General features: G+C 39.0%; 1 protein-coding gene across 4 annotated transcripts in view; it reads left to right on the forward strand.

Annotated features, from left to right (window-relative positions):
- Positions 1 to 23,960, forward strand: part of LOC126412867 (muscle LIM protein Mlp84B-like) — a 58,867-nt gene extending 34,907 nt beyond the window's left edge. Inside the window, exons 5-12 of one of the 4 annotated variants that reach the window (XM_050082740.1) lie at positions 362 to 458; positions 1,563 to 1,647; positions 3,119 to 3,242; positions 4,812 to 4,987; positions 8,044 to 8,176; positions 13,979 to 14,163; positions 17,634 to 17,739; positions 21,709 to 23,960. In XM_050082740.1, the coding sequence (XP_049938697.1) occupies positions 362 to 458; positions 1,563 to 1,647; positions 3,119 to 3,242; positions 4,812 to 4,987; positions 8,044 to 8,176; positions 13,979 to 14,163; positions 17,634 to 17,739; positions 21,709 to 21,879 (1,077 nt within the window). In that variant the 3' untranslated portion in view covers positions 21,880 to 23,960. Of the gene's footprint in view, positions 1 to 361; positions 459 to 1,562; positions 1,648 to 1,883; positions 1,972 to 3,118; positions 3,243 to 4,811; positions 4,988 to 8,043; positions 8,177 to 13,978; positions 14,164 to 17,633; positions 17,740 to 21,708 lie in introns of all 4 variants that reach the window. The other 3 variants (XM_050082738.1, XM_050082742.1, XM_050082739.1) reach the window with 3 other exon arrangements.
- The last annotated feature ends 450 nt before the right edge of the window (positions 23,961 to 24,410 follow it).

A 24,410-nucleotide genomic window follows, 5' to 3' on the forward strand; every position in this document is an offset into this window, starting at 1 on the left:
TGCACATTTTTCAGATTAAAAATAAGCTGGAGTATTCACATGAACCAGCCATAGATTTTATAACAGGGTGCTGATGCTTTTTTAATGAGTTCTTCTTCTTCCTCTTTTGACTGTATTTTGGCCAGCATTCTAGGAGACAGGAACATCAAGAGAGGAGATGACATACATGAAGAACTCCTCTTACAAGTACATCATAACTTTCTATTTATTTAGAAAAAATTCAACAGGACAGTATTGGCTTTCCATTACACCTTTCCCTTTGAATTTATTGCACTACATTGTGATTACCAGAAAAGTAATCAAACTGATTACATCTTTGCCACAACATAAAATTATCATTCCTGAATTCATTATTTTCAAGGGTTGGCACAGGGAATGCTTCAAATGTGCAGAATGTTCGAAACGACTGGACTCTGTCAATTGTTGTGAAGGACCTGATAAGGACATTTACTGCAAAGGTGTGTAAGGAGTAGGAGCTGTGATTTCCACAATCAATGTATACTCTTTGTTCAGTGCTGAAATGACCTAATATTTTCATCTAGTGAAGAGTTTTGCTGTGCATTGTAACTACTAGGACCTAGAACTGTACATAGATTACTTGTGGGTGTTGTAGCTAATATTATTTACTTAATTGTGTAACGTAGTTCTGCAGCTATCAAACATCACTTTAATGAATGTAAAAGATGTGTTCACAAAATGAACAAATGCTTGATATTTTTGACTAAATTAACAGAAACGTGTGATTTAATGTAGTAAGACTACAATTGAGAACACAGCAGAGTGTAAAATCATTGTTGGTGTGCTGTTTGTATGATGTGCTTTCGTTGTTCTGTTTACAGTTTCATAACACTGGTTTCTGTGAAACTAACAGTTTGATATACACATTCTTTTACATAGGTAGTCTGTTGCCTGCATTTAATTTGTTTTTGTAACAACAATATTTTAAAGATATCATAAGAAGGAAAGTTGCTACTCATCATATAACAGAGATGCTTACTTGCAGATAGGCCGACAAAAAGACTCTCACAATTAAAGCTTTGGTCATTAAGGACTTCATCAACAATACAAACACACACACACACACGCATATGCCATTTGCGTGTGTGTGTGTGTGTGTGTGTGTGTGTGTGTGTGTGCGTGCGTGTGTGTGTGTGTGTGTGTGTGTGTGTGTGTGAGGGGGGGGGGGGGGGGGGGGGCACATGCTTATGTATGTCTATTGTTGACGGCCTTAATGGCCAAAAGCTTTAATTGTGAGACTCAGCATCTCCACTATATGGTGATTAGCAACTTTCCTTCTCATAACATTGTTACATTCCATGCTGGATTTTCCATTGTTCAGTATTTAAAGATTAGTGATATGTACAAAAATGTTACATTTTAGTGTCCAGAAGAACTTATTAATAATGTTAAACATCTAAAGCATAAATGCAGACTTATGAAAGGCCTGCTTTCATGTTTTAAGTAAGTGCTTACAAATCTGTTCATAATTCTGCATGAAGTTTACTGTATAAAAACACATCAGTGTATTAATTGGTTCTAATGTACATCATGTTATCCTGCAGTCTGCTATGGTAAGAGATTCGGCCCCAAGGGTTATGGATATGGCCAAGGAGGTGGTGCTCTACAGAGCGATGCTGTAGCTAATGGGTATGTAGCAAGTAAGAGTGAAAAGTCCTTCATGGCTCAGAAGAAGATCACTCCAGCTGGGTAGCTCATACTTTTAATATTCAAACTTTCAGTTTCTGGAAACACGTATTTGCAATAATTTCATCATTAATCATACACAACACTGAAGTTATGGCTGGAATGATCTAATCTGAACCTGAAGGCAGTTTTATTGTCAGTTATATTACAGTGCAGTTTTTCTCTTTTTTGTCACACAGTTTGCTATGGGAAACGCTTTGGTCCACGAGGGGTCGGGCATGGAGGAGGGTTTACAATTGGTCTTACATCAGACATAACAGATGAGAGGTAGCTCATGTGATAAAATCCCCTAAAGGAACTTGTAGAAGCTGCATGGATGCAACATCACGATCTTTTCTGTAGATACAGCATTACTGAGACCCTGTGGTGCGTGCTATCAGAAGCACTAGATCACAGAAATTTTTGCTGTCAACACCTCTGATTGATTTTTCATTTTCAGTTTTGTTTTTGTGTATCATAGACCTCATGTTTTTATGAAGTTGGGCATTTTGTATGGTGCACAATTTTTCTTAGCATGCAGCCATTCCTTTTGCATTTTGCACTTCTCTTGTTAGTTCCTCCCCTTTCAGTGTGTGGTAGTTTTTTGTATATATGGTGTACATTCATGTTTTCCCTATGGTAGCCATAAATTTTAATGATTTTTAGGACTTTTCACCTAAAATATATAATTTTTTTTTTAAATTTCGCAACATACATCAACTTTCTTTTGTGATGTAGTCATTATGAAATGTTTACTTATGTTTATAAATCATATTCTGTAATTTTAAAACTAACATTTTTGTAATTATATGTACATAACAAACATTGTCCTCTTGAAAACTATTTTTGCAGTGTTAATCTCAGCTATTTCCAATTTATTATATTATATTTGCAAAGAATATATAAAGCAATGTTAAATTTCATTAGAAATAGATAACATGATTTGCTTATTAAAATATTATGTAGCAAATGCAACTCTGGCAGTGCAGAAATTCTGAAATGTTAAACTACTAGAATCATATGTTCTAGTTGTAAAGATTAAGACTGAAATACCACACATTATTTCACAGATTAGAAAGCAGTCTGTCACTTTTGATCACAGTTTCCAAGTTAGATTATCAATGAATGTATTAGTGTAATTCATACATGAGTTTCCTCAAGTGGCTTTCTAACATGAAGTTCTTCATATATAGTACCCCAAAACTGCATCCAATGCAATCCAACATACATGCACATACTCAGAAAATTCAAACATATATGATTAGTCAGATTGATACTTTTTATACATTTCATATTTTGATACTTTATACATTTCGTATTATGCATGACGATGATGCAGCAGAATAGAGTCTGTACCACCCAATATAAGTATTATGTTTGTTGAACATTATTCAGTGACTATGTCAATTAAAAACTTGTTTGCTTACATTTCCAGTGAAATAACTGCACCTAAAACCACTGTGATTGATACTGCTGTGATCAAGGCACCTCCAGGAAAAGGTTGCCCTCGTTGTGGTGGTGTTGTTTATGCAGCTGAACAAGTGCTTGCGAAGGGCCGTGTAAGTATTGTACCATGGCATTATGACTATACTCACCTTAGAAAAAGCAGTTCAAATGGGAAGGAAAGAATGGGTGTAATAGTCAGAGGGAAAAAGAGTAGGAAACACAGTATAATTTGTACTGAGACTGTATGTTTGCGCAATAGATTTATTCAAATCATTATAGGCAAAATTTGGCTGTATAGCCATTTTCAGGTGGATACATCCATGAATACATGTCATGTTGCACTCAAACAACAACCAGGTTATTTACTTGTGCAATATATCTCTATTTAAGCACACAACTAAATCAGGAGCAGTGCAAGAACAATATGGTGTGCAAGTCAAATAATAAAATAATGATTATCACACAAAATTTTGTGCATGTCAAGTCATAAAATAAAATAATGACTGGTCAGCATCACACAGTCCTCTGGGCCTAGTTGGGAAGTTATGCTCACATACAATCTCAATGGAAACATTGTTGTCTTTCAAAGAAATTTCAACTTACTATGGAACCAAATCTGAAAAGCACTAATAGTAAAGTCACACAGTGCAGTTACAGTACAAAAAAAAGCTGAAGATCACTCTCAGAATTTAGAGAATAACTGCCTAATTGTATATCATCCCTTTCCAAGGACATGAGTCTATAGTTAACTTTTTTTCCAATAATTCATCTGATTTGTTTCTTCCTTAAAATATCAGGCGGGCTACAAGGGTTTTGCGACAATCAAGTTCCAGAATCTATGAAATTCAAACATGAACATTTTTGCACAATATCTTTGATGTGTTTGAGAATAGAAGTTTTCTAAATTTTTGCTGATAGCATTAGGCAGATCTTAGCTCTTTTCTTTTTTTTTTTTTTTTTGGGGGGGGGGGGGGGGGGGGAGGAATCAGTTACTTGACTGAGACTATACTGGAGATATTTTCTGATAATGATTATTGTCCACCAGTTGTGTAATGACTGCTACTGGTAAAAGTACACTTTTAGACTGAATAAGACTAATTTTCACAGTATGTACAGCAAATCCAGTTCCTTCTTGAGCCTGATTAATAGCATTTTGTGAGATTATACACCATCTAACCCCAGAACAAAAATGGAATTCTGGTATCGAATGTAAGAAAAGTTTGATTCTAGGTAGACAAAATACATATTTAATTTGATAGCATGGAAAGCAATCATTTGTTTGGAGCTTCCTCATCAAGATTCCTTTAACAAAAACTCATTGTTCAAGGATTCCCACAATTTTTTCAAGGATAGTATTGCAACTGCTGAGTATTAATATAAATCATAACTAATATGATGTGTTGTGGACTGCTTGGGAGAAGTCATGTTCAAATCCCTGTACAGCTGTTCTCATTTAGATCTTTTCCGGTTTTATTAAATAACTTCAGGAAAGTGCTGGAATTGTTCATTCATTAGAACACAAGTGTAACTGAGATAATGCTTGAGCTTGAACTGTCTTGATTTTTAAAAAATTAAACACTAAAAATGAAAGAATATATCAAATGATTGCTAATTATTCATTGCTAAATGTCAGTTATACTGTCTTGTAACTTATAAACTAATGTTTCATTTTCTTTATTCAGGAATGGCACCGGAAGTGTTTTAAATGTCGTGACTGCACTAAAACCTTGGACTCCATCCTGGCCTGTGATGGGCCAGACCGTGATGTCTACTGTAAGACCTGTTATGGAAAAAAGTTTGGTCCCCATGGTTATGGATTTGCTTGTGGCTCTGGATTTTTGCAGACTGATGGTTTAACGTAAGCATTAATGATTTATTATATGAGGCACATTGAGAAAGTAAGTTTCCTGATGTTGTTCCCTTTAAAGCAGACGTATTTAGCCAGGAAAATTGGGTGTGTGCAACAGATCTGTGACGTGACAATCAGATGCCCGTCGGGCATGTCCCACCTGGTGCCAGTAGCAGTGCAACAGTGCCCTGAAATGGTGTCTGTTATTCCTTCTCTCACTGCCTTTGAGATTCGGTCAGTGATAAGGTTCCTTAATGCATAAAACATAGTGCCCATTGAAATTCATTGTCAGGTCTATGGGTAGAACATCATGAGCAAACAGATGGCGTGTCTCTGTTGTAGGGTTTTTTTCTGAGGGTCATCAAACTGTTCATAGTGAAAAGTACAGTAAACAACATTCCTGAGCTGGTGTGGCAGTGCAACCTGGAGCTCACTTCATGATAACAGAGCTCAGCAGCCATTCTCCGCATATATCATGATCCTTGTTGCTTGAAATTGTGTGCCAGAGGGGTGCCAAAAAGCACAAAATGAAACACTTTGGAGCAGCACTGACATTTCTGCAGCAGTATCATGATGACATGATGAGTTCCTCAACAGGATCGTCACAGGCAATGATATGTGGATTTCTCACTTGATCCCAGAAACCGAGCAGCAGTCAATGCATTGGCATCATAGTGGATCTCTGGTCAAAATGAAATTCAAACAGACTGTTTTAGTGCAGAAAATGATGTGCACAGGGTTCTGGGACAGGGAGCTCATTCTGGACTCATAGACTTCCTACCCAGAGGTGAAACAGTGAATGCTGTCTATTACTGTGAAAACTGTGAAATGCCATTCAGAACAAGAGGCATGCTTGCTGCAGGTGTTGTGTTGCTACATGACAATGCTCATCCCCATACAGATCAGTGTACAGCAGTTGTTTTCCAGAAGTTCAACTGGGAGCTGTTTGATCATCCAGTGTACAGTCCTGATCTTGCTCCCAGTTATTTCCATCTTGTCTTACACCTCAATAAATTTCTATCCTCTGGCCAGCATTTTGACAATTATAAAAAGCTGAAGACGACTGTCACATGCTGGTTCCATTTACAGGTGGTAGACTTCTAAGACACAGGAATAAAAAATTGGAAATTTGTGGTAAGGTCATATGGGACCAAACTGCTGAGGTCATCGGACCATAAGCCTACACACTACTTAATCGAACTTAAACTAACTTACACCATGGATCACACACACACACAAACTCATGCCCAGTGGAGGACTCGAACCTCCGACGGGGGGGAGCCGCACGGGCTGTGACAAGGCACCTCAGACCTCGCGGCTACCCTGCGCAGCTATGACACAGGAATACAAAAGTTGATCCCACACTATGACATGTGTCTCAATTCTTTTGGTGGCTATGTCAAAAAATAGCACAAACATTGCTGTACCTGTTTCCAATAAAGTTTCTCATGTAATTATGTTGTCTTTGTTTAAAAAAATATGGAAACTTACTTTCTGGACATGCCTTGCACTTTATGTTGTAGTATATCTGTGCAGGGGATATAATGCAATAAACAAAACTGCTACTTGTAAGGCAACAGCAAGCTTAGGCGTGTACATGCGTGCGTGTGCACGTGCGTGTGTGTGCACGTACGTGCATGGTCGCACCCACACACGCACATGTGCGCACGCACGCACACACACACACACACACACACACACACACACACACACACACACACAAGAAAGTGATGGAAATGATAATTTTTCAAACTAGGGGTTCCTTCTTCAGCAAGTTGTTGTTCTTTTATATCCTCTCTACTTTGACCATTGTCAATTATTTTTCTGTCCACATAGGAAAACTCATAAACTACTTTTAGTGTCTCATTTTGTAACCTGATTCCCACAGCATTGTCAGATTTAATTTGACTGTATTCCATTACCTTTGTTTTAATTTTGTTGATGTTGATCTAATTACATCATTTCAAGACAGTATCTACTATGTTCAATTTTTTTACAAGTCATTTGCCGTCTGAACGGAAGTACAATCTCATCGGTAAACATCAAAGTTTTCATTTCTTCTTCATGAACTTTAATTCCCTTTCCAGTTATCTGCTTGGTTTCCTTTACTATTTTCTCAGTGTAGAGACTGAATAATGCTGGGGATAAAGTACAATCCTGTCTGACTCCCTTCTCAACAAGTGCTTCCCTTTCATGTCCTTCAACTCCTATAACTGCCATCTGGTTTTTGTATAAGCTGTGGATGATCTTTCACTTCTTGTATTTCATTCCTGCTACATTCAGAATTTTGAACAGAACGTTCTAGTCAAGATTGTCAAAATCTTTCTCTAGATTTACACGTGCTTTAAATATTGTTTTACCTTTCTTCAACATATCTTCTAAGGTAAGTCACAGAAACAATACTGCCTATATTTCTCTGGAACTAAGGTTGGCTTCTACTAGTAATTCCATTCTTCTGTAAATAATTCATGTCAGTATTTTGCAACCATGACTTATTAAACTGATCATTTGTTATTATTCACACCTGTCAGCACTTCCTTCTTTGGGATTGGTATTATTACTTCTTGAAGTCTGAGGGTATTTCGCCTATGTCATATATCTTCACACCAGGTGGAATAGTTTTTTTGTGGCTGGCTCTCCTAAGGATTACAATAATTCTAAAGGAATATCATCTACTCCAGAGGCTTACTCCCACTTAGGTCTTTAAGTGCTCTGTTAAATTCTTCTTGCAGCATCTTATCCCCCATCTCATCTCCATTTACTTTTCCAGCATTCAAGAAAGGAAAATTGAATGAATGAGACTATAAATGGATTAAAATAAAAGTTAAGGAAATTGTAATAGGATAGGACAAGTTAGAAAGCAACAATGAAATCGTGTTTCTCAGTTTTATTTGTGAACAGTTAGTGTCTTACAGGCAGCTTTTCATAGGAATAAAATACTAATTTGATGGATTTGTTGTAGGATATTACTGTTATACTTGTTTTTCACACATGTGCATTCTGTAAGACTGTTGTCTGTGGGTCATGTTTTATTTTTGTTAACTACAAGTATTTTTCCACATCAGGGAAGAGGAGATTTCTGCATCAAGGCCATTCTACAACCCAGACACAACTTCAATAAAGGCTCCAGCTGGCCAAGGCTGTCCAAGGTGTGGAGGTGCAGTATTTGCCGCTGAACAACAACTGGCAAAGGGAACGGTATGCAGCAAGTTTTGAATTGAGATGTTTGTTGTCACTCAGTAACCATGATACAAGTTTTAATCTGATGCTCAGATCCAGTGATATAACACCATAGTAGTTTCAGAAGTTCCTGAACCCAACATTACCTGGAAAATATGTCAGATAAATTTTAATGAAAAATATTTTATTTCTATTTGATGTATGCATGACAAAACACATTTCAAATGAAAACATTTTGTCAGAAAATATTAATTATATGCATATAATTGAAAGAGTAAAGGCAACTACTTGAGTCACTGAGTGTTTATTGTTGTTCTTGTTGTTGTGGTCTTCAGTCCAAAGACTAGTTTGATGCAGTTCTCCATACTACTCTATCCTGTGCGAGTCTCTTCATCTGAAAATAGCTATTGCAACCTACATCCTTTTGAATCTGCTTACTGTAAACGTTAGCGACCCTTTGATGTCTCAGAATGTGTCCTATCAACTGACCCCTTGTTTTGGTCAAGTCGTGCCACAAACTTCTTGTCTCCTCAATTCTATTCAGTACCTCCTCATTAGTTATGTGGTCTACCCATCTAACCTTTGGCATTCTTCTGCAGCCTTAGCAAATTTCTCTTCTTCAGAAATGCTTTTCATGCTATTTCCAGCCTACGTCTCATATCCTCCCTACTTCAACTATCATCTGTTATTTTGCTGCCCAAATAGCAAAATTCATCTGTTACTTTAAGTGCCTCATTTCCTAGTCTAGTTCCCTTAGCATCATCCGATTTAATTTGACTATGTTCTATTAACCATGTTTTGCTTTTGTTGATGTTCATCTTATATCCTCCTCCCAAGACAATGTCTATTCTGTTCAACTGCTCTTCCAAGTCCTTTGCTATGTCTGACAGCATTACAATGTCCTCAGCAAACCTCAGAGTTTTTATTTCTTTTCCCTGAACTTTATTCGTACTCCAAACTTTTCTTTGGTTTCCTTTACCTCTTGTTCAACGTTCAGATTGAACAGCATCAAGGATAAGCTACAACCCTGTCTCACTCCCTTCTCAACCACTGCTTCCCTTTTGTGCCCCTTGACTCTTATTACTGCTGTCTGTTTTCTGTACAGGTCGTAAATAGCCCTTCAGTCTGTGTATTTTACCCCTACTACCTTCAGAGTATCAAATAAATTATTCCAGTCAACATTGTCAAAATCTTTCCCTAAGTCTACAAATGCTGTAAATGTAGGTTTGCCTTTCCTTAACCTATCTTCTAAGATATGTCGTAGGAACAGTGTTGTCCTGCATGTTCCTACATTTCTCCAGAATCCAAACTGGTCTACTACAAGGCTTGTATCAGTTTTTCCATTCTTCTGTAAAGAATTTGTGTTAGTATTTTGCCACCATGACTTATTAAACTGATAGTTTGTTATTTTTCACACCTGACAGTAATTGTTTTCTTTGAAATTTGAATTATTACATTCTTCTTGAAGTTGGAGGGTATTTTGCCTGCCTCATACATCTTGTACACCAGATGTAATAGTTTTGTCAAGGCTGGCTCTCCCAAGGCTGCCAGTAGTTCAGACAGAATATCGTCTACTCCTAGGGCCTTGTTTCATCTTAGATCTTTCAGAGCTATGTGAAATTCTTCTCTCATTATCATATCTCCCATCTCATTTTCATTTATGTCCACTTCCCTCTCTATAATACTGCCTTCAAGTTTGTTTCAACCTCTGTATACCCCTTCCACCTTCCAGCTTTCCCTTCCTTGCTCAGGACTGGTCTCCTATCTGAGCTCTTGAAATTCATAGAGCTATTCTCTATTCCCCAAAGGCCACCTTAGTTTTCCTATTGTGATGTCTATCTTTCACCTAATGAAACATGTTTTTAAATCCTTACATTTGTCCTCTAACCATCCCTCCTGAGCCATTTTACACTTCCTGTCAATATGATATTTTAAATGTTTGTATTCTGTTTTGCCTGCTTCATTTGCTGCATTTTTATATTTTCTCCTTTCATCAGTTAAATTTAATATCTCTTGTGTTACCCAAGGATTTCTACTAGACCTTGTATTTTTACCTATTTGATCCTCCACTGCCTTCCCTATTTCATCTCTTACAGCTACCCATGTGACTTTTACTGTATTCCTTTCCCAAGTTCTAGTCAACCATTGTCTAATGCTCTCTCTGAAACTCTCAGCAACCTCTGGTTCTTTCTACATCTATACTCCGCAAGCCACCTAATGGTGTGTGGCGGAGGGTACCTTGAGTACCTCTATCTTTCAGCATATCCAGGTCCCATCTCATTAATTTCCGACCTTTTTCCAATTTCTTCAGTTTTAATCTACAGTTAATAAGCAATAAGTTCTGGTCAGTTACACAACCTTCTTTTGTGAATCTTAAACCAAGTGTTAGGAATAACAACAATATGCAAATTGTGGGTCCACCTCAATGCAAAACAATTTTGTTATTTATTTAGACCCCAAACTAGTTTCAGCAACAAATATCACCATCATCAGTGGGTTCTTTAATTCTAAAACATGCAGAAATAACATAATTATACAACATTGTAAAACATTATTACATGTGTAGTGTCTGTTTTTTTCTGCAGATACTTTCATAATACATTATTTACTGTACATCACAGCATGGTTTTAAAATTGTTGTCACTGTCTGAGACATATTTTCTGTAATTTTCTTTTGCCCCTTTTCTCGGCATACGTCATGTCATCAGCAACTTTGAGAGTGACTTTTAGTAAACAAATACAAGAAAGTGAACTTATGTATGTCAGTGTTATACACTTTGGATTACAGTAGTGTTGCGGATACAGTTTTGGTGTGTACTAGGTTGTTACACAGTTTTTATGTGCTCACGTTCATTTAACAGTTTGCCACTACTTTTATACACAAAAAAAACATAACTTTTGCATTTCGTTCATAATCCAAAACATTACACGATCTTGCTGTTCGCATGTGTCGCAAGAAATGTATCGCATGTTGTAAGAAGGCTATAAAAATTGTAACGAGAGTTCTAATGACTTCTGCCCCTTATATATGCCTCTCTGTGTGATGGGGGAGTTTTCTGTTCTGTTTCAAGCGTCAGTTCTCTCAGAATAGTAAATAGTATGTTATTGTAAAGTGTTGTGTTTGTGATTATTACATTTTTCCCTCCCACTATAGCCTTTTGTATGTAATAATTTTCTTGTATTGTTAGGTGTTGGTATAAACTGTTATTGCATTTCAGAATGTGTAGATCACTTTCTATATTAGTGGGGTTATTATTTTTGTTCATTAGGAGTTCTGTGGAAGTGGAATATGTGCTGTCACTCTTTAGAGCTCTCTTGTGCTCTGTGTACCTCTTTCAGGAATTTGTGCTTCTATGTCCTATGTATTTGACTTGACAGGAGGTACATGTAAGTTGGTATATTCCAGCATTGCTGAATTTGTCTGAGGTTCTTTTGTCTGGTCTTAGCCTTTTTTTTTTAACTGTGTTGTTTGTTCTGAATGTTACTGGGATCCCTTGCCTCTTCAAGATGTTTTGACTTTCTAATTCTATGAGATGTTTTATTATTGTATAGCAGTGTGTCCTTGTTCAGAGTTATCAAACAGAGACACGAACATATGTACACTTCCATTTTCGGTGTCATTGTGCTGAAATCTGACTACAGTGAGGGTGGTATCAGAGAGAATGAATAAGAGCAACAAGGTAGTGGGGATGGGAAGGAAGCAGAGTGGAGGGCAGGGGTCAAGGAAGGGTGGCAGAGAGCTAGGAGAGGGACAGAAATTTTGGGAACTGGGCAGGAGTGTGGCACTGAAGAAGTGTCTCCTTCAGAGTTCTGAGAAACAAGGATTGATTTGTGGAGTGTCAGTTCTTTTCCCATTGTCAGGTTCAACAATAGGAAGGAGGATACTAACAAATTGTGTTAATTGTGCAATGTTTACCCCTATCAGTTATTCAAAGAGTATTAGACAACATGCTAGTAAAATTGCTTAAAAGCAAATAATCTCTATTATCAGATGTAAAATAGTACTGTCATTAATATTAAAATGAAATGCTGATGAAAGCACGTAATTGAAAAATGGAAACTGATAGTTATGGATAAGGAGTAAATTAGCAAAACTGAGTAAATGTATGAGAGAAAAAAATAAATAAAGTAACAACAAAGAAGAGGTTAAGCTATCATCAAACTGGAGGTTGATTTGAACATCAAACTGTGTATTAAGGGCAGATGGAAGTGATGAGCAAAATTGGTACTTGCAGTCTCAACCATAGAACATGTTGCCATTTTTTAGACATACACAAGATTCTGAATCAGTGAAACTCATATTAAATGCTAGAAAAATCTCAGGATAAACTGCAGTTTGAACCCAAATCCTAAGATTTCCTTTACTGGCATGCCATGTCAATCACCTCAGTTTTACTGTGTCCAACCAGGAAGACTTATTAATGTTCTTTTGAAAAGAAAATTGCTAATTTAGTTAGAATGTTATTCCCTTAATTGAGTACCAAGAGACTTACAGTCAATATTTGCTGAAGAACTCTAGCACTTTCAAAAGTGGCAACTCAACCCCTTTCTCATGACCAAGACAACAGTAAATAATTACTTCTTGAATGCTGCTAGAGGAAGTTTCTTTTTTGGGAACTCAGTTTTGGGTGGTTGTTGTTAACAATTTCAGAGAGAAAAAGTCTTATTACAATATAGAAGGTGATACTGAGCCCCATCTATTTAGAAATATATACCACAAATTTCTTTAAAAATAAAAGAGAAGAGTGAAGACAAAAGCCATGTTCCGGCTTCTTGCTGCCACCTTTTTATCTTTGGAGACTTCTGTTTGTGAAAAGGCTAATTTTGAACAATCTGTATGATACATTAAGTTGGTTTAAAGGCCAGAAATTTATTTTCCAATTTCATAATCTATCTGTATAACTTACAGTAAAATTTTGAATTTTATTTGTCTGGGCCCTGGTGTTTTACAGAGATTTTGTTTGTTAAGTGCCAGTGAAGGGTAAACCATTGAAGAATTTATTAATTTAAGATTTGATAGAAAATGGTAGTATGCCTATAGCATATGCTAAAATGACTGCAGAATCAATCTCTCTGCCACTCAAATTGCTCAGATTTTGGCAGCAGTACATAAATGATCTCTCTCTCTTTTCACTTCAATGACATGAATGCCTGGATGGGAACAATAAATTAAAATCAGGAATAGCAACCAGATGTTGATGCCTAGAAGCTTTTAAGTTACTACTCTTCAAATTCATATTTTCTTACGAACAGCCACAGTGATACCCAAAGAACTGACCTGTAGGTGTTTGAGTGACTGTGTGGTCATTTTCGTAAAGTGTGTGCATAAAGAGCAATAGCTCAAAGCTAATTAAGTCTTTGTACTGCTATGCTTTTCCTCATTTTTATTTATCATTGTTATGCTTCATAAAAACATTACTTTGTGCAGGAAGAGTATAATTACAATGAAACAATTCATCTCTAAAAGCTGACACACCACAAAGATCCTTATGCATGCACCTTGGAAGTGACTGATCAGAGATGGAACGTATCCTCCAACTAGTATATTCTGTTCAGTTAGCATGCATTCTCTTCTTTGAGTTACGCAGTTATCTATATTTTCTAAAACTATGCTAATTTCATAATATATACCAATGGATTAAATGATATCCATTTTTTGTACACAACAGAAAGAATGACATATTCTTTCCTTAAGAAACATGTAGTAGGCTGGAGAAATGCTAAAATTCTATCAATAACAGAAGTACAGACTTGAGAAAAATGATTTTATTTTCGGGTGTTTAAATAGTCCTATAGAGATAAATTTATTTCTCCTAACAGATGTGGCACAAGAAATGTTTCAACTGTAATGCTTGCCATCGACCTCTGGACTCTGTACTGGCATGTGATGGACCAGATCGAGAAATCTATTGCAGAGCTTGTTATGGAAAGAAATTTGGTCCTAAGGGCTTTGGCTATGGTCATGCACCGACACTGGTGTCCGATGGAGAAATTACAACACCATAGTAAGTCACCGCTCATGTCATGCATCATCTAGTCTATATTTGTAGAATTTTAGAACTGTGCAGATGAATGAGATGTTGGTACTCACACTTCAAAAGAGAATCATAAGAAATGTGGTTAGTCCAAAAAAGAACATCATGTAGCCCATTGTTTAAAAAATTAAATCCTCTGTCTTAACCATTGTGTCACCTCATTTAATACTCATATACGAGACACAAAAGGAAGATAAAAATATGTTGTCTTGGACCCATCAGTGTTCATTGTGTATTTTATTGCCTCATTATCTCAGATGTAACAATTGCAGGAATAAAATTGCCACAGTAAACACAATTGGTGTAACTGTCTAAAGTAGCAACTATAAAGTAATCACAAATTTGTTTCAACAACACAGTGATACAAAATAACTTGAGCTAGTGAATGATATTTAAAGTCTTCTCTCACATTTTCTCTGTTGGAAATATGAATAATAAATGCATTCAATATCATTTTCAACAATGAAGCTTGTATCAGACCTTGGTAACAAAGATAAGGCACAATTTCAACAGGTTAAGTGTCATTGATCACCAACTTAGTTGACAGATTGCAAAATAAGTATCTTGACAAAGTCCTACAGTATAAAGAAGTAGAAGAAACAATGATTCTAAGTCATGAAAGACAATGTGTTTGCGATAGAACTGCTTTATATATTTTTTCAGACTCAGGTACACTTGTCCAAATGATGCTCTTGTGACAAAAAATAGAGAATTTTAGAGTTCTCCCTTTTCTTCTTTTTTAGATAATGATTTGTTGTTTTACTTATGAGAATGGTGGTCCGCCCGGTTGGCCGTGCGGTCTAACACATGGCTTTCCAGGTGGGAAGGAGCACCGATCCCCGGCACGAATCTGCCCAGCGGATTTGTGGCGAGGTCCAGTGAGCCGGCCAGTCTGTGGATGGTTTTTAGGTGGTTTTCCATGTGCCTCAGCGAATGCGGGCTGGTTTCCCTTATTCCGCCTAAGCTACACTATGTCAGCGATTGGTGCGCAAACAAGTTCTCCACGTACGCGTACACCACCATTACTCTACCACGCAAACATATGGGTTACACTCGTCTGGTGTGAGACATTCCCTGGGGGTCCACCGGGGGCCAAACCGCACAATAACCCTGGGTTCGGTGTGGGGTGGTGGAGGCGTGAAGTGGATTGTGATAGTCATCGTGGGGTTGCAGACCACTGCAGCTGTGGCAGGGACGGAGCCTCTCCATCGTTTCTTGGTCCCCAGTTAACATAACATAACATAACATGAGAATGGTGTATATTTCTTTCAAATTTGTTGGCTTTTAAAAACGTTCTTTCCTTGGGCTCAAATTAAAAAGTATGTCCATTACAAAATGAAATAATTTTGGCTATGTTCAGCCATTTGTTTGACAATTGGTGTTTACAGATAATAAATGACAAATACACTCCTGGAAATGGAAAAAAGAACACATTGACACCGGTGTGTCAGACCCACCATACTTGCTCCGGACATTGCGAGAGGGCTGTACAAGCAATGATCACACGCACGGCACAGCGGACACACCAGGAACCGCGGTGTTGGCCGTCGAATGGCGCTAGCTGCGCAGCATTTGCGCACCGCCGCCGTCAGTGTCAGCCAGTTTGCCGTGGCATATGGAGCTCCATCGCAGTCTTTAACACTGGTAGCATGCCGCGACAGCGTGGACGTGAACCGTATGTGCAGTTGACGGACTTTGAGCGAGGGCGTATAGTGGGCATGCGGGAGGCCGGGTGGACGTACCGCCGAATTGCTCAACACGTGGGGCGTGAGGTCTCCACAGTACATCGATGTTGTCGCCAGTGGTCGGCGGAAGGTGCACGTGCCCGTCGACCTGGGACCGGACCGCAGCGACGCACGGATGCACGCCAAGACCGTAGGATCCTACGCAGTGCCGTAGGGGAGTTCACCGCCACTTCCCAGCAAATTAGGGACACTGTTGCTCCTGGGGTATCGGCGAGGACCATTCGCAACCGTCTCCATGAAGCTGGGCTACGGTCCCGCACACCGTTAGGCCGTCTTCCGCTCACACCCCAACATCGTGCAGCCCGCCTCCAGTGGTGTCGCGATAGGCGTGAATGGAGGGACGAATGGAGACGTGTCGTCTTCAGCGATGAGAGTCGCTTCTGCCTTGGTGCCAATGATGGTCGTATGCGTGTTTGGCGCCGTGCAGGTGAGCGCCACAATCAGGACTGCATACGACCGAGGCACACAGGGCCAACACCCGGCATCATGGTGTGGGGAGCGATCTCCTACACTGGCCGTACACCACTGGTGATCATCGAGGGGACACTGAATAGTGCACGGTACATCCAAACCGTCATCGAACCCATCGTTCTACCATTCCTAGACCGGCAAGGGAACTTGCTGTTCCAACAGGACAATGCACGTCCGCATGTATTCCGTGCCACCCAACGTGCTCTAGAAGGTGTAAGTCAACTACCCTGGCCAGCAAGATCTCCGGATCTGTCCCCCATTGAGCATGTTTGGGACTGGATGAAGCGTCGTCTCACGCGGTCTGCACGTCAAGCACGAACGCTGGTCCAACTGAGGCGCCAGGTGGAAATGGCATGGCAAGCCGTTCCACAGGACTACATCCAGCATCTCTACGATCGTCTCCATGGGAGAATAGCAGCCTGCATTGCTGCGAAAGGTGGATATACACTGTACTAGTGCCGACATTGTGCATGCTCTGTTGCCTGTGTCTATGTGCCTGTGGTTCTGTCAGTGTGATCATGTGATGTATCTGACCCCAGGAATGTGTCAATAAAGTTTCCCCTTCCTGGGACAATGAATTCACGGTGTTCTTATTTCAATTTCCAGGAGTGTATAATTTCAAACAGTAGCAGTGTTATTGTTCTACAGGAAAAACATATCTGTAGACAACAAGCTGATTAATAATACTGACATCTTTAAGTTTTATCTGCATTTATAATCTCAGAAATACATGGATATAATTGTGGGTAGCTAACTGAATGCAAGGCAACAACCAAATATTTATACATAACTTGCATTTTTCCAAACCACAAAACACCTTCATTCCCAACATTTATAGCCAAATAAAAATAAAAGATGTAGGCTGTTTAAAAGGTAACAAATTTACAATACTAACAAAAAAAACTGACAGTTTCATTAACTTTGGGAAACATGAAATTCTTGAAAGAAGGATAATGGAACATTGCCAGGATTAAGAGGGAAATATTTTCTAGGCATCTTCTCAAATGCCACAGACAACAGAAGATTGACAATGACATTCCAGCTGTTGCTCATTTGATCTCAGTGGTAATTTTCTTGTTATTCTCTCTTTTTGCATCTTTCTTGACCTTTGGTTCTGGGCAACTTTTCTACCTTACAGTCCAGAAATTTTGAATGATTTAGCTAACCAGGATTTTTGTAAAATAATGTTTTGCTATGAATTTCATTATGTGTAATTATTTTTAGCTTTGATGCCAAACCAACATCTGGACCTAAAGCAGCTGAAGGGAAAGGCTGTCCAAGATGTGGCTATGCTGTGTTTGCTGCTGAACAGATGATTAGTAAAAACAGAGTAAGTATAATATCAAATATTCTATTTACTTTGACCAAAATTTCATAGCATATGATATACACTGCCTGACGAAAAAAGTGAATCACAAAGAAGGGGAGGAGGAAATGACTTGACACTTCATGGGTGTAGAGGGTATATGATGTTACTTCAGTGATTACAAAATCAATTCAAATTTACAGGGAACTTGTCAGTGTGAGCTCACTTACCTGTATGACACTGCAGTTCATCCAGCCTGGATGCATGCACCAATCTGATTTGGGTGGATGTTGTAAAGACTTTGTATCTTCACCTCAAGCAAGCTGGTCCACAACTGCTGTAAGTGGTCCACAATATCCTGTACACTGGCACTGAAACTGAGTTGAGAACCAATGGGAACAGAACTGGAGTACCTGAACATCTTGCAAACAGTTCATGAAGACATGCTATGTGTGGACACACATTGTCCTGTTAAAAAATTGCACCACAATATTGTGGGGTAGCACAGGAGGACACAGCAGGACCATGATGTACCATTGTACTATCACAGTTCCCTCAATCCTTACTAGCTATGACCTTAAGTCATACCCAGTGGCTACCATGATGCCGAGAGTAAGACTGCTATGCCTCTCCAAAACATTAGAAAAATTTGACCTTCTCCCCAGGTCACTGCATGCTTACTAACGTGGTCATCTGAGGTAATATAGAACCACTATTCTTTGCTGAACCATTCACCAGCAGTCCGTGCTTCCTGGTATGCCATCACTCCAAATGCAGCCATTTGTGCTGTGTTGTTAATGGCAGGCTGCACATAGGGCAGTAATTCTGTAGCCCGACTGCTGCTGGTCTCTGACAAATGGTGTGGGATCACACAGAATGTTACAGGGAGTCCATTACTTGTTCTCAAACTGCAGGCACATATATGAAGAATATCCTCCCTTGTGATGATTACATGTGGTCGACCAGAACCTTGATGATGAGTATGTCAGCCCTCAAGTACCCGTGCAGTTCCAACATTCAGTCACACTCACATCCAAATCCTCTACATATCTGGATATTGCACAATTTGGCCAGCCATCTAAATGGAGACCTACAATGACACCACTTTTAAACTCTCTCAAGTAGTATTAATACTGTCTCACACAAGTACACAGGATGTTCAGGTCCTTCACAATTGGCATTCGACATCTGAAGCTGTTCGCGCCCCTTATATACCCTGTCAGGCCTGCTAAGAACAGTAAACATGAACAATATTAATGCACGCTGGTGACCATTCTACCTGTCGGAGAAAATTGCAACTCTAATCATTTACATACCTGCAGATGGTGCATACATGTACAAACTTACATCATCTCTTCTGACTGCTTCATTTCTTTTGTCAGGCAATGTAAATGATTACTTCGCCTCAGTCCAGTTCCACACAAGCCTACAATTTATTTAGAATTTAGTGGCCATAGTTGAACTATTGATAGTTCTTCACTGGAAGGTTAGGTTTGAATCTGGGCTGGTTGTGCATTACTACTTCTGAGTGTTTCCCTCAAATCTCACCTTTTCCTGCCATATTTCTTGTAGTTCCTTTTCCCTAATGAGGAAACTTAAAAAAAGCTAGAGACTCAATCACGATCTTTAATTTGTGTGTCTAGTGGCCCTGAGCCAGTCATTCGTGTGTCTGCAGTTTATAAGTAGATACCCCTCCTTAATTTGTAAGCTGAATGCAAGATGTTGTTGTTGCTGTTGTTGTTGTGGTCTTCAGCCTGAAGATTGGTTTGATGCAGCTGTCCATGCTACTCTTCATCTCCGAATAACTGCTGCAACCAACATCTTTCTGAATCTCCTTACTGTATTCATCTGTTGATCTGCCTCTATGATTTTTACCCCCCACACTTCCCTCCAATACTACATTGGTGATCTCTTGATGTCTCAGAATATGTCCTATCAACTGATGCCTTCTTTTAATCAAGTTGTGCACAAATTTGTTGTCTCCCAAATTCTATTCAGTACACCCTCATTAGTTGCATGATCAACCTATCAAATCTTGAGTATTCTTCTGTAGCTGTAGCACCACATTTCAAAAGCTTCTATTCTCTTTTTGTCTAAACTGTTTATTGTCCGTGTTTCACTTCCATACATGGCTACACTCCAGACTTACACCTTCAGAAAAGACTTCTTAACACTTAAATCTGTGTTCAGTATTACCAAATTTCTCTTCATGAATGCTTTTCATGCCATTGCCAGTCCACATGTCATATTCTCTCAACTTCAGCCATCATCAGTTATTTTGCTACCCAAATAGCAAAACTCATCTACTACTTTAAGTGTCTCTTTCCTTAACTGATTCCCTTAGCATCACCTGATTTAATTTAACTACATTCCATTATCATAGTTTTGCTTTTTTTGATGTTCGTTGTATATCTGCCACACAAGACACTGTCTATTCTGTTCAAATACTCTGCTAAGTTCTTAGCTATCTGACAGAATAACAATGTCATCAGCAAATGTCAAAGTTTATATTTCTTCTCACTGAACTTAATTCCTAATCCAAATTTTTATAGCTAAGCAAAAAATTGTTATTTATGAGCAAAGGTAAAAAATCAAATCACCAAATAGTAGAGGCATGAATCATCGAGAGTCTCCCCTCCCCCCCCCCCTCCCCCCCCGCCCCTCTCCACCACTCTCTCTCTCTCTCTCTCTCTCTCTCTCTCTCTCTCTCGCTATCTATCTATCTATCTTTTTCTTTGTCACACACACACACACACACACACACACCACACACACACACACACACACACACATACGCACATGCACATGCACACTTTGTACAGCTCCTGCAGCTTGCTTGTGATGTGACTATGTGCTGGGTGGAGTGGAGAGGGCAGGACAGAGGTGCCGAGAGGGACGGCTGGGGAAGGGTAGCTGACAGCTTGGAGGCTGTCAGTAGGTCCACAGGATAGAAATGCAACATGGGCACTGACACAAGTGAGTCTGTGCAGCACACAGTGACGATAAGATTGGGAGGGCATAACAGAAGAGAGGAAGGAGAGGGTGCAGATGGAAAGAAGTTAGGAACTTTGGGGGGGGGGGGGGGGGGGGAGAGAGATCAGGGGCCAGCAGAGACAGATGGAAAGGACTGCAGTAAAGAAGGGTGTGTCACAAGGATAACTCCTATCTACATAATAAAGAAAGGGGTGAGTCTGTGGGGGGGGGGGGGGGGGGGGGGAAAATCAGGTGGGACGGGTTGTGAAGCAGCCATTTAAATTGCACCTGGTGCACCCAGTAGCGTTTTATGCCCCTGGGTTGTGAACTTCACTCTTGGCCACAATTTAAGCCATTCACTTGGTGGCTAGCCAGCCGATTGGTGGTCACACTCACATAAAATGCTGTGCTGAAATTGGAGCAGAGCTGGTATATGACATGGCTGCTATCACAGGTGGCCCACATTTGATGGAATAGTAGAACCCTTTAGAGGAACTTGAGTAAGGTGTGCCAGGTGGGTGTACTGGACAGGCCCTGCACCTGCATCTTCCACAGGGTTGAGACCCATGTACAAGGGGTTGGAAGCAAGGGTGGCATGAGGACGTACCGAAGTATCTCATAGACTGGACACACGGTAGAGGGGTGGGACAGATTGTGGGTACCTGTTCCTCATTTTTGTGCATGATGATAAATAGTCAAAACACTGGCAAGGATATGGTTTAGCTGTTTGAGTCCTGGATGATTGTGGGTTGTGAACAGCATGCTTCTTTGTAGTTGGTTCTTAGGGCTGGAGAAAGGTTTAGGGGTCTGTGAGGGTGTGGTGTGGGGCTTGTCCAAAAGCTAGCAAATTTTCAATCTCATTTAAGTGCCTGTCAGTGATTTCACACTTCTACTATGCGGTGAGTTGTTACCTATGCTCCTAAATTATTTACACTCTACAATTACTTTCCATTACTGAAAAATTGTGATTATTACTGTTAATGTTTACTGGTAAAGCTTAATAAGGAATGTTTTTTACAGATTTGGCATCGGCGTTGCTTCAGCTGCGGCGAGTGTCGTCGTTCTCTTGATTCAACCAACCTCAATGATGGCCCTGATGGAGATATCTATTGCCGTGGGTGCTATGGAAGGAAGTTTGGACCTAAAGGGGTGGGATTTGGAATGGGTGCTGGTACTCTGACCATGGCTTGAGGCTTCCTGAGTTCCTATGTATGCACCAGTATACCATCCCGGCGTAATATTTCATATTCTATCATTTGAAGACTACAGGGAATAACAGGGAACTGTTTGTGCAGTTACTACGCTTGTGATTTACTGTTCCAGTTTTATTATTCACACTGAATTTGAAAGTGTGATTGCTTAATTTTCATTTTGAAAAACATTACAGTCTTCCTTCGTATTAAATACCTAATGGAATACTGACATGTTTCACACACTTTCAGTTACTTAAACAGAACCTACTCTGCTTTACCACGGTGGTCAGAAGACTTGAATCTGTACGAAAAATGCCGGGATGTTGCTGTTTCTTTTTTCCTTTTTTGTGTTTGTGAATGATTTCTAGGTGAAAGTTAAAAACTGTGGATGAATGTGAAAGCTTATTTGACTGTTTTTGTAAACTGGTGACTGTATGCTTAAAGTATTCCAGGATTTTTGAATAGAAGTTTTTGTATATTTTTCTTATTTTTACAGTAGTTTTGGGGCAGGTTGTATTGTATGATGGTTCGTGCATTCCGAAAATTCAGTTTCCCTGACCACCATGTTCTAAGCACTAAAACTCTCTCTCTCTCTCTCTCTCTCTCTCTCTCTCTCTCTCTCTCTCTCTCTCTCTCTCTCACTCACTCACTCACACACACACACACACACGCACACACACACACACACACACACACAGATATACTGGGTATAATTATGCACTTATGCATCTACGCATACATAATCACATTGCAATTCATATTCAGTAGGATTAGAATGTGAGTCCTAGTTCTTAACAACAGATTCCAGATAGACATCAAATGAAAAAATATGCAGAACAATTCCAAACAGTCAGTTTTATATGAATTCCTGCCACTAAAGCTGTTCATGCAGTACTGTGTTATTGCATCAGCCAATCAGGAAATTATATGGACTGGGGTACTTAACATTTCCAGCCATACTGTGTAACTTAAATACATCATGACAGCATTAGAGCACATACCATAAGACAATAATAATTTACAAATCCAGACTTCATCAGTGACACTTTTCACCATAAGCACATGCACTGTAACTTAGCATAAATATATTAATGCATTGTTGTGGATTTTTTAAGAATACTAACAAAAATATACTTTTCATTTAAGAATAGGAGCCATATCTAATATTGTTGAAATATATGCACATTTTCTGTCTGTTAACTGACTATCAAAGAGTTTTGCAGCTGTTAGGTACACTTTTACAGATCATTGTAGTAGTGGCAAATTTTGCAAAACAAAATGACTGAGACTGCCCCAACTCAACACAATTGTAATTGCTACCCAGTCCAAGCCAGGAGCTTAAAAATCAGTTTTTTTGTTTTTACTCAAGGTAAGCAAAATAGTGGGGTACCTATAGTTACAGCTGTATCTGCAGAAAGCCTGAATGACCCTTACCAAAAAAAAAAAAAAAAATCAATCCAGCTCAACTTTCACCTACAAATGTACTTGCATCCAACACATTGTCAAGACCATAGACATTTTACAAGTTCTTTATGATGGAAGCCAGAGGTCTGAGGATTATGTGTATGGCATATACAACAGCAGCCACACTTGTCAAGAAATGTCACTGCCATTGAGAGTGCAAATTTATGCTTTAAAAAATATAACTGAAAATAATGTTTTGGGCATATAGTTATATGTAGAAACTGTGGAAGCTGTTATGGGAACAAACTATTTTATAAACATACTTTCTATTTTTCTACTTCCATGAGTCCTCGAGATATTAAAAATGTGTACAACGAACGACCAAACTCTATCAAAGAGTTTGAGGATGACGCATGTTGTTTCACAGACCGGTGGTTCTACAAACAACATTTTGATAAAATTCTTCCCACAGTATTTTTAATCATCTTTTCACTGATGCTTTTTGCTTCACACACTCAACAAATATTGGAGATTTGCTACATTGCTTCTTGCATTTGTTATTGTACTGTTTATTGTAAGCCTTGTTATTTAGACTGTAAATAATTGTAAAGTGACATGTATATGTATATATATTTACACAAGTGAATAAAACAGATTTTCTGGAGTATGAAAAAATCTTCATATTGTTCAACAGAGATCATACTAATATTGGAAGAATGTATGTGCAGTTTGATGAAGCATAAAAAGTATTGCCACACAGCTTTGTCTGTTTTATAGCCACTAAATGTAATCTAAAATTGTGCTTATGCGGGGCTGTCATTCACATAAAAGGGATTTATTAAGACAAAGGCAAGAGAAGAAAGCTGTTAACTCATTTATACCATCACTTCAGACAAACTGTGAAACCAGTGGGTAGTTTCCTTGGAGAATAGTGTGCTGTTATATGTAGTGATTGCTCTACACTACTTGATCACAAGTATCTGGTCACTCCTACACAATGCAGAAATGACCAATAGATGTCCTGAGAGGTAGACCCACCAGTATAAAAGCAGCTGGGGGGGGTATTTTGTTGCCAATAGAGAAGCAGTAACAGCAAAATGGGTCATTCAGGAGAGTTCGGTGCCA

The sequence above is a fragment of the Schistocerca serialis genome, chromosome 7 (assembly GCF_023864345.2).
Source record: "Schistocerca serialis cubense isolate TAMUIC-IGC-003099 chromosome 7, iqSchSeri2.2, whole genome shotgun sequence".
Lineage (NCBI taxonomy): Eukaryota > Metazoa > Arthropoda > Insecta > Orthoptera > Acrididae > Schistocerca > Schistocerca serialis.